An 11,151-nucleotide genomic window follows, 5' to 3' on the forward strand; every position below is an offset into this window, starting at 1 on the left:
CCAGTGATTAGATATCTTGATTGGTTGTAACTTGCAGCATTGCATTATTTTCATGGCAGGGTAATCTGCTTTTAGTACTTGCTGGCATCCTTCCTACTGGGAAATGCTTTAAACTTCCCTGTGTATTATGATGTAAGTACTTAGTCCTAGATTTTGAAGATAATCCTCCTAAATGAAGTTGATTAAAAACCTGTAATCTCATCAGTATTCTTTCAGGTTCATCAGGTTTTAGTGATTTTATATATATATATATATACACAAAAATATGATGGACCTAGCACCACACAGTACATTGTGTGCCTCTGTTGTGCACAAATTATGACAAGATGTCAGAACTGTATACTAAATTGTCATTTCGATGCTCACCGACAGATGGCTCTAAACTGCTTAACCCAAGACGTTATCACAGGAGAAAGTGATTGCTTTTGTCTGATATACTTGTCCGCAAACACATTTGTTTCTACTTTGCTGTCGTAGGGGGGCTCTTTAACAATGCGCCCCTAAAGGTGTGTGTTTGAAATCCGAACTGTAATCATGAATCGGTTCGTGTTACCCGGATGGCCGGTCTGTTGTGTTGTGATTTAGCGGATGTCGGTGCGCGACTAGTCGGGTCTGTCGCCGTGTTTATTTTCGGCAGGTTATGTAGGTTACGTTGGAAGTAGCCGATGGTATTTGCGTCGCAGTTTTGCTGCTGCATGTCTTGCAGTGTAATCCGTTGTTGTGTTTGTTTAGACCGTAGACACAAACAAACACATAGAAACATCTCGACGTTCCGCAAACACATCTAGTGTAATGTCACACTTCCTGTAATGATGATTGGTCTGTGATTTTGTGCAGTCGTGTGTATACTTGTGCAGTCCAGTATAGACCCATCTCGTTGGCTTTCAAGGGGTTCAGCTATTTTTACTGTCCACTCCCATTTCTAGGCCACAATGCAACAGCTGAGGAGAGCGCACAACAAAGACCACTGTTGTTTGATTGCTTTTTTGAGAAGAAACCCTACACCCGTGGATGTCCAGATTTAGACGCTGTGTGTGATGTCTGTGACCTGCTTCTTGCGACATGTGGCAAGGTATCTAATCTGTGTCCAATAAGTTAATAAGTCAAAATCAAGTGTAGTATTAGTGATGGTGTTGGACATTTAGATTGCACAAATATTTGCTATCTTTGACATTGGCAGTCCAAGTTTGTGTTTCTGTGGTATAAAAACTAGATTGACAGGTACCTATATTGATTGAACTAATTAAACGATTTTCAAATGAATGCTTTTGACACTTTAGTCTAGAGTAGATTACTATTAGTGGTATATATTGTGCATAGTTGGATACAAACGTTTTCCAACCACCTGCATGAAAGATGTATATTGGGAAACATGCCTCTCTCATGCAGGTGGTTTGTGTGTGTTTATAAAATATATACTGTTGTGGAAAAGACTTACTCATTCAGGAGTAACAATGTTTTGAGCATCTACTGTTCACTCAAAGCCACTCAATTGTCAAGGTGTGCTGTCCAGAAGCATAATCGGCAAGCAAAGAGAAACATCTGTCATTGACAAACCCAGGACTGAAAGGCCCAGCTGACAGCAGAACTGGCAGGTGTCGTTGTCCGTCCATCACCAGTACAAAGTTCACTCTTGAAAATCGGAACTTGAAGGATGTGTTGCAGTCAGACCCTTTATTCAGAACGGGGCACACGGCTTTAAGGCTAAAATACGCACAAGCTCAGTGATTTGAACTATGGCGCAATGGTCAAAGGTGTTTTGGATAGACGAGTCCAAAGTCCATACATTTTGTTTAATTGGATCTAATCTCGGACAGTATGTGAGACAACAAACAACTGAAACTTTCTAGAGCTTTTGCTTGAAGCCAACAATTATGCATGCAGGAGATTCAGTTCAAGTTTGGTGGTGCATATCATCAGGTAGTGTTGGAAATTTGGAAAACCATTCCACAAGATTTCATTTAAAAATATATTTAAGTGGTTTTGAAGGGAAAGGGAGGACATATCTCCCTGTTAGTTTATATCAAAGTATATTGTGTATGCATTTGGTTATTTGAATAAGATGTTCTCTTTTGTAAAGGTGTATTTGTATTTAACACAAACTTCCTTATGCATCAGAATATACAAATGCACAATGTCAAAGTTTTTTGCATAGCAGTGTTTGTGTGTGTCTATATATACACACACACATACATACATACATACATACTGTACATACATACAGCGGCTCTCAAAATGTTTCCGAGGTTTCCAGGCAATGACAGAGAAGTGAATACTTTTGAGAGCCACTGTATGTATGTATATATATATATATATATATATATGTGTGTGTTTTTGCTGATGCTCAGTCCTTTTGGTTTCTGTATTCTTGTGATCAGTTGTTTCCTTTTTGCAGGGTCACTTCAAACAGTCATATTGCTGTGCAGGTCTTCCAGAATCGATTGCTGTCAGGGGCAGATGCAGTCAATGCGTTGCGACCCTTCTACTTTGCAGTGCATCCAGATTTCTTTGGCCAGCACCCAAGGGAAAGGGTAAACATTTACAAAGCAGGGCTGCATTGGTTTAGTGGTCTGAAGACCTTGTGGAAAAAGTCAACATGATGTCTGGGTAAACACTAATAGAACTGACATTGCATGTACAATGTTTAAGCTGACAACAAATTATATTTTAGTCTTTAGTGGTACAATGCACCTTCCATTTATTGATAATTGAGTAGACTGTGCTCACAGAGCTGACCTGAATTGCTTTGAAAGCTCCTTGGTCTTCATGGTTGTGTCTTTGCTTGAAATTCATTATCTGATCAAGGAACCATGAGGACCACTATTATTGCACACAGACAGGCCATTCAACTAATTTTGTGGCTTGTTACGATCATTAACTGAATTAATTTAAGTTTGCCACACCAAAGGGTGACTTTTCAATTTTGATTTCATATTAATTTTTGTTTTTGCATTGTTTGGAGTGGGTTGTGTGTATAACATATAATAATTCCTACTTCAAAGTGTCATGACTCATGGGAATACTAATACTCATGGGAAGTCAATAATGGCTTAAATAAAGTGTTACTAAAAGTGCACTTAACTATATGTTTCCAAAAATTAAGTAGAAATATCTGCATTTAATTACTTCATTGTTACGGACAATTGTCATGCAATACCTGTGTCTTAAGACTCCTGTCTTTCATTGCAGGAGGTGAATGAAAACTCGCTCAAGAGGCTGAATGGATATATAGAAAACCTTCAGAAGCCAAACTTACGGCACCTCAAACCAACCCAGCTTACATTTTACGTCAGAGAAACAGTGAATGAAAAGCATGGTGTTAAACCTGAAGTTCTTCCTTCAGGTAGGTATAAGAGCTGTTGCATTGGTGTACAGTAATCTCTTGCTTTAGTCACATTCCTGTCTGCTTTAATCAAATAATACTGCATTTCTTTGCAAACTGTTAACCCAGAAACACAGTAATTGTATTTTTACTTCCCTCTTTTAGTAAACGAATGTGACCTAGTGCCTTTAGCTGGGTGGGTTTTCTTCTTCAGGGTTTCGGGCCGTCAGCTTCACGTTGCAGTCGAGGGATATTCGAAGCACGGTACTGGATGTTCTCACGTCCTGCAGCTTACCAACAGAGCACATGCAGGCCTTGAGTGCCAGCGTTGACTCGCCCAAGCAGACGCATGTGGCCGGAGAGCCATTCTACAGACCCATCCGATGGGACAAGACTTATTACTCGTTCACCGGATTCAGGGACCCTGAGGAGGATCTTGAGAAGGCCAAGAGAGTGGAAAATACGCTGAGGTACTGTGTTGTTTTTGGAGTCATTCATGTCTTATTATTTAACCTGCGGATCATTTTGTGGTTTTGTGTGCTATGATTTTTTCAGTCTTAACACTTCGTAGGATGCATACTCTTTTCAAAATGAAGCACTACATTATACAAGTGAGGATGGTTGCATGTGCTAAAATTCAAATCAGATATCTGTTGACCTCCAGGGTTAGTATTTCAGTGTTACACATTCTTGGTTGGCTTGCTTCCTTTTTTTTCTCTCACTAAGCAGAAATCATAAGATCTAAGGTCAATTATTAGTTAATTGTATTTATTTGCAGGCACTTAGAAGTGGAACGCAGTTATAGACTCACCTATGCACTGCACTCGCTCAAAACCAGGCTGGCAAAATCAAGGTTCTCGCTCTTATTGACCTTCCTTGGCTTGTTTCATAGCTCCTGGTTGAGCAGTAATGAAGCCAGTGCCACAAAGAAGCAGAAGGACAGCCTACCCCACCGTGCTGAACTGAAGAGATTGAAAAAAATGCTGTGCCACAAACTGAGGCTTGCAGACATAAGGTATTCTCCTTGTCTGGTTACTAAGACCATGAATACACACACGTGGGTTTACCTGTTATGAAAATATTAGGTGTGGTCCTCTGGTATAGTTAGTCAAATAAATAATGAATGCATCATATAGAGTATAATTGTGCCAGTGTAACAATAGCAAATACACATTGTGACCTTTTTAATAGTCAACCCTGCCAATAGAGAACTGAATCTGTGTAATTGTGTCGCCTATTCTATTCAGTTCATTTAGTCTGCTTGTGCTTATTTAGAGGTACATTGTAACTGTGGAGGAGCGAAATGAACAGCAGCCTTCTGACTCATTTGTGTAGGTGTCTAATTTTGCTGGATCAGTTAAGGGCTTCGCTTGACTGATTTAGAAATGGATAATAGATAGCTGCATTTTGCCAGGAAAGTGTTACAGTGTAACGGAACACAGAAAAATGTAAAAGGGAAAATGTGTTACTTTGGCGAGTGAAAGTTGTCTGACTAACGGGTATATTATAACTGAGACACTGGGTGTCACAGGTTCAACTATATTAAAATAACACTTTTTAAATATGTTCTCCAGAGAAAGTGGACTAGCTTGTCTGTGTTTCAGTTTATTCCCTTGACACTTTGAACTAGATACTTGGCTGCATTGCAGAAAAAGTATTACAATTATGTCGTAAGACTGGAGTATCACAGCTGTATCATATGAAGTACAAGAAGGAAATCAAAAGAGAAATAATGTAAACGTGCCCAAGCAATAGATGCAGTCAAAAATAATAATTGTGTTCTAAAAGTGATCTTCATTCAAATTAGGTTACTATCATTTTTGGTTTGCTGTCCTGTAAAACATGGAGAATGGCTGTAGATATATGTTTTTTGCAGCAACCTAATCACAACCTGTGTACAATTTAAAGCTCTCCAAGTCCCAGTATTTAAGAGACTTGCATCTAGACTTGCATCTTAAGCAATGGATTTGTCACTACAATTCTCACTGGTGGTGAAGATCATAATCTATAATTTAAATGAAGCTAAATGCAGAGTGTAGGTTTCTTTTTAAGGCAAGTGTTCAATGCGTGCATGTATTTTTTATGAGATAAGAATGTGGTCACCTGATACAAGGCACCTCCTTCGGCTGAGATATTGACATTATCTGATGTGGTGTCCTCTTTCAGCTGAGTCATTGTAAGTGATTGAATCCTATGGTGGTTGTGAAAGGTTATATATCGGTTGTAAACCAATGGTGCACAAAGTGTAGGACCTGCATCCTTCTCTTCTCATTGCATTGTTTATTGAAGAAAACTGTAACAGGTGGGCTTTGGTGACCAGACCACCAACCCCAACACTTACAGACTGAAGATGTCTCACCCTCAGCACCTTGGATACCAGCACAAAAAATCAAAACAGAAAACCTCCTTTCCCTCAGGAAACAGGGAACTCACTGTTACCCTCAGCTGTACTGGTTGGTTTAATGTACTACGCATCTCAAGTTATCTAGAAGGACTTATTTAACATTCTTTGCAGGTAGTAATGTGTCCAGCAGTTTATAGTGCTGTCTTGGCAAGGCTGCTGAGAGGCCTTCACCAAAGAACAGAATGGCAGGTACACATTATAACAGATTGGACTCTGTTTGTCTGTGCTAGGAAAGTAGCTGTGGGATACTAATAATACAGCCTCACCTGCAGAGTGACAAGAAGAGTCTCAACAAAGGTTTATTTATTTATGTAAATAGATGCTTCAGCATAATCTTGCACAGTTTTCAATTGTGCCTTAGGGTAAAGTAAAATAAAACCTATGGTGAAGTAACAATGTAAAAGTATTTCAAAGATGCAAATGAAAGAAAGTGAATATCAGACCAGATGGCCATTCAAAGCCCTCTTTTTGCATGCATATTATTTTCATTTCTTGAGGAAAATAGATGCACTAGGAAAGTGTAGATGCGGGGTAATACTGCAGAAAATCATTCTTGTAACCAGGTTATTCCCTCTCTCCCCCGCAGGTGGCAGCGTAGCTGGGGTATTGCTCACCGGTGTAGCCAGTTACACAGTCTGAGCCGTCTGCATCAGCAGAACCCAGAATCACTTCTCAATGTTGAAGGTATGATTTTCTCTGTCACCCCCTGCCTTATGGTGAAGCCATGTAAACTACTTTCTACAGTTGAACTGTCATCGGACATCTTAGTTCACTTGTTATTTTGTAAGTGTGTTAAAATATCACCATTTCTGCTCACAAAATCATGAGAATTTAAGGATTGGGTCCAGTGTTGGGGATGGAATGTGGATGTGTATTCTACCTTGCAGGATTGAGTGATAGTTTGCAGGGAGCTACAAATGTCTGAAAGGCCTACTGTAATTTCAATTATGAACACAGTATTTGAACTCTAAACTACAGTGTATGTTAGGAAAGGTTATATAGATATATATATATATATATATATATATATATATATATATATATATATACCGATACTGTAATGTATCTTATTCCTTTATTTGCTAGGGCATACAATAATATTCACTGACCAATCAGGAATGAATGCTGCTGGTCATGTGATGTTGGGAACAACAGATGTTCATCATCAGTGGGCCAAAGTAAGAACTGCAGATTTTTCCTTAGCACAACACTGTGAAATTGAACTGCAATTTACACTGCTATCAGACCTAACCCTTATCACACGCATACAGCTGGGGTCAGTTTAGATGTACAGTTGATTTGGACTACATTGAAGGAGGGGCTTGGATTATGGTGAGGTTTCATGAGATATTACAGGTCAGGGTGGGAACATTAAGGTCATCATTGGACTATTTTAGCTAATGTTTTGCATGCAAATTAAGACTAGGTTTACATGTAGGTCTGAGCTACCGTTACGGTTATATTCCCCAGTGATATTAGACTTTCATTAGAGGTAGGATTATGTTTCTACTAAGTTAACTCAGGCGCATGTCATTTTAAGAGACTTTTTTCTCCAGCTCTTTGAGAGGCTGCCGAGTTACAGCAGCTTGCTGGCACAGAGCGAGTTGCTCAAGGATCGCATCAGCCAGCTCCTGGGGGGGATACAGGTGATCCACATCGAGAGACTGCAGCCCCTGCTAACGATAGAGGAGTACTTCAATACCTTGAGCGCCTTTCAGAAGAGGCTCTCGTCCTGCTGGGTCCCCTTCCACCCCCGGAGCCTGCAGGGACTACAGATGACCCTGGAGAAGTAATAGTTCTTTAAGAAATTTTAATAATAGTAAATGTTATAATCGGAATAATAGAGCAGTCTCGGCTGGCGTGTGATCTTCACTGATGGCAGCCTCCACGCATTCCCTTTGCAGCGACCGCTCCAGCCCCCGCCTGCACGAGCTGGGCCACTTCATCATCCCCTCGGCCTGCGAGCCCACGACCCTGCAGTGGTTCATTCAGACCAAAGCACCGGAGGCCCGGCGCAGGATGAAGAGAAGAGACGAGTGAGTCTGCACCGGGAAATTGGCGGTTCGCAGATTTTCATATTGCAGATGGAATTCCTTTAGGTGTCCAGTGGTGTTGGCCCCAGATCAAATCAGTGTCTAGAGGTTGCCAAGCTCGAGAGATGTGCAAGACCTGAATACATCTGTATGGTGTGTTTCTTTTTCTCTAAATCTAGGCTAGAAGCAGAGGAAAATGACCTGGTGCTGTACTGCTTGGAGAGTCTGTCCTTGAAACGGTTGTACAAGGAGCCCAGCGTGAGCAGCAAGCAGATGATACCCTGCTGCCGGAGGCTGATGGAGGAACGCTGCCCCTACGTGCAGGGGATGCGTCTCTGTGTCTCGCATTTCTACTCTGTCCTGCAGGATGGGGACCTCTGTATTCCCTGGGACTGGAAGAGCTGAGGAGGTCGACTGGGTCAGCGGCTGACATATTGTAGGACAGCTTCACAGTAGGGAAGGAGGAAGCTGGGGAAACTATAAAGCACTTTATTATTTTATGATTAGAGGCAGAAAAAAGTATAGGACCACAAGTTTTAGCTTCATAAGATATGCAAACAAAAATCTATATACTATCTAAGAAGAAAACCATAGAAGCATACGTACTATACATATGTATATATGTTTTTTGTACAGCACAATGATATATTAACTATTAATAATTAACTGTTAATAAGTATTATTAACTATTAACTGGGGGCAGCCAATTCTGCTAGGTGTTTCTATAGCTTCAATATAAATGTTATGTATGTTACTTCTTAGATGGAACATTTTATGCAGTATTTACAATCAAGTGGCAGACCATATTTCAGTTTTTTGTAGAAAATGTAATTTGAAATCAATATGTAATAAAAACAGTGATATGATCTATTTGCTTAAGATCTGCGTGAATTCTAAATTCTGCGAGTGTTCAGAGGTGTTCGGTTTTAGTGCAACATTATTGAAGGCACTGTTCATGCCAAAGACAAAGTCACAGGATCCGAGGATCAGAGTGGGTTTTACTGTTTGGTGCAGTGTTTGTGGATTTGTTCTCTTGGTTTTCTTGTCCATTTCCCGGACGATAATTATATTCTTTCCAGTTTTGTTTCGTTTAAGCTACTTTGGATAAACAATCCTCCTTGCTTAGCAGCGTGTCATAAACTGATAACAATTTTTGAAGAAATCAACTTCTGCGATGTATGAATAATTTAGTTTAAATTTGAAAGCACTCGTTAAGACCTCACTAGGGGGAGCTGTTCCCATACCCATAGAGTGCTCTTGTATGTAAAAATAAATGGGTGATATTCAATCTTCTTCGTTTATAGGCCATCCCTCATAAATAGTATCAGTGACACTATATGAGTGAAGTCATCCTATCCTGTGTGCATGTCTCTGAAAGTAATACCCGTTTTGTTTATTTACTGTCTTTTATAACTGTCAGTGTGTTAGCAGTATAAGGTGTTACTGCTTTTTCCTTAAATGAATGACAGCTCATTTCACTGTGGGACTTCCTCTTGCATTTTGTTATGCATTTAGAACCAGCGCACTAAAATTGAAACTGGTAGGTGTAAAGTGTCTCAAAAACTTCCTGAGAAACAGGAAATCTTATACATAATGTCAACACACACATGAAAGGTTATATTTAACAGTCACAACATTGCTGAGTTTAAAAGCTGTGGGAGAGCCCTCTGAAGGGGTTTATCTTGTTTGGTACCTTTGTTGAGAGCATCAGTCAAGCTTTGTATTGGAACCAAGATACAATCGATGGATCAGGTGTGTTTTAGAACAATTATCCCGATGTTTTGACCAATAACTAATGGTCAAGCCAAGCATCGTTTTTCCGTAGGAATTATAATAGGGTACATGACCTACTAATCTTATTTACTGTGTGACTGTTTATAACCTCATAATTTAACGTACCGATCAAAGAATAATCAAAATGTTTGGAAGCTGTATCAATAAAGCTATGTTCTGACCAATTTGTGTTCTGGTAATTAGAGTTTTCAGGCATATCATGAGGAAACAGTTTGTACACAAACAAAAGTGTCTAGTTGCCCAGGATCCTTTACTGTGGGATGTTTTTGCTGATCTCACATTAATTTGACTGGAATATGGAAAGTGGTTGTTCAGTGCTTATTATATATCCAGATAAAACTCTACCTCGCAATTCAGTTCCCACAAATTTCATGTGCTAAATGATATGCTCCTAGAAATATTTGACATAGCTTTACAGAACTAATTATTAGAGTAAAATTTAAAGTATAAATTATTCAACTTCATTGGGCCCACTGGGTCTGCATGTAATCAGAAAGGTGCCATCCTAATGTATTAATTTAATAGATTGGTTTGATTCAGTAAATTAATTAGGGTGGTGGTACTAATTTCCAGAAATAGAATTACTTTGAAGGTTGGCTTTTTCTTTAGAGCGCTCGGCCCCCTGGCAGTTGTTTGATGTAACTAACTTCACCCCTGCTTGAAATCTGTTCACCACTCTCTGCAAGACTAATGCATCTGTAATTGTACAAATCATAGGTTGTCAAAAACTGTATTGTCATTTTTCACGGCTTTAATACAATGGCAATTTTTTTATAAAGGAAGTGGTCATTTTTTTTAATCAAATTGTCAGGTGTGGGGGGGGGTGCTTTTAAAATTGTACTTTGCTTGACACTTCCATGAAAGATGAATGTGTCAGTAGAGTAATGGTTATGAATTTGCCTTTGGGGTTAAAAACAAAAAGTAAATCATACAAACCCTTCATTCTGCAGGATATTCCTCAATAATAACGGGTAGGACTGCTTTCTCCAGATATCTGGGAGCTGTGCCCCTGAGGCAGGCGCTATAAATCAAACGCAACACTTCTCAAAGAAAACTCCCTCTGTTCGCTCAGATTTAGATGCAACAACAGCTTCTCTGTTATTACCATATCTAACGAACGGAGCAGTTTGTTTTTCAACTGACAATGTAAAGGACAATTGTTGTCAAGTGCTCTACTTAACCACTGTGATAAGTTGCGTTCTCAGACTTCACAGGCATGAACTGTAATTCACAAACTGACCTTGAGTAGGAAAGTTAGTAGCTAAACCATACTCTTGAACTCTCCACCCCCCCTGCAAAATCGCTGCGAAACAGACACACCCTCACACATTTCTACTTTGAAAACAGGCAAAGCATATGGAAATTAAATGCCGGGAAGATGTTCTAGTTTTGCTTCCTTCAGTTAACCCAGAAACCATGTCTCTGGGCCGAAACTTAAGTGCTGGCTTTTATGCTTGTATGATTTGGCAGGATTCAAATTATTAAGGGGAAACAAACAGGACAAATGCTGAGCTGGTATGCGCTATACACTCTTACAGCATGTTAAACATAACTGAGGAGTCTGTGCATATGAGACCGAACACAATCTTAGCAGAGAA

At 39.7% G+C, this 11,151-nt stretch overlaps 1 protein-coding gene across 1 annotated transcript; it reads left to right on the forward strand.

The window, feature by feature from the left end:
- The first annotated feature begins 411 nt into the window (after positions 1 to 411).
- On the forward strand, positions 412 to 8,625 carry tcaim (T cell activation inhibitor, mitochondrial). The gene is made up of 10 exons (XM_066690972.1): positions 412 to 1,072; positions 2,396 to 2,531; positions 3,190 to 3,343; positions 3,537 to 3,792; positions 4,215 to 4,337; positions 6,313 to 6,410; positions 6,813 to 6,904; positions 7,283 to 7,515; positions 7,631 to 7,762; positions 7,939 to 8,625. The coding sequence occupies exons 1-10, from the start codon at positions 1,038 to 1,040 to the stop codon at positions 8,162 to 8,164; spliced, it is 1,485 nt and encodes a 494-aa protein (XP_066547069.1). The 5' UTR covers positions 412 to 1,037; the 3' UTR covers positions 8,165 to 8,625.
- Positions 8,626 to 11,151: the final 2,526 nt, after the last annotated feature.

This window comes from Amia ocellicauda, chromosome 18 (assembly GCF_036373705.1).
Source record: "Amia ocellicauda isolate fAmiCal2 chromosome 18, fAmiCal2.hap1, whole genome shotgun sequence".
NCBI lineage: Eukaryota > Metazoa > Chordata > Actinopteri > Amiiformes > Amiidae > Amia > Amia ocellicauda.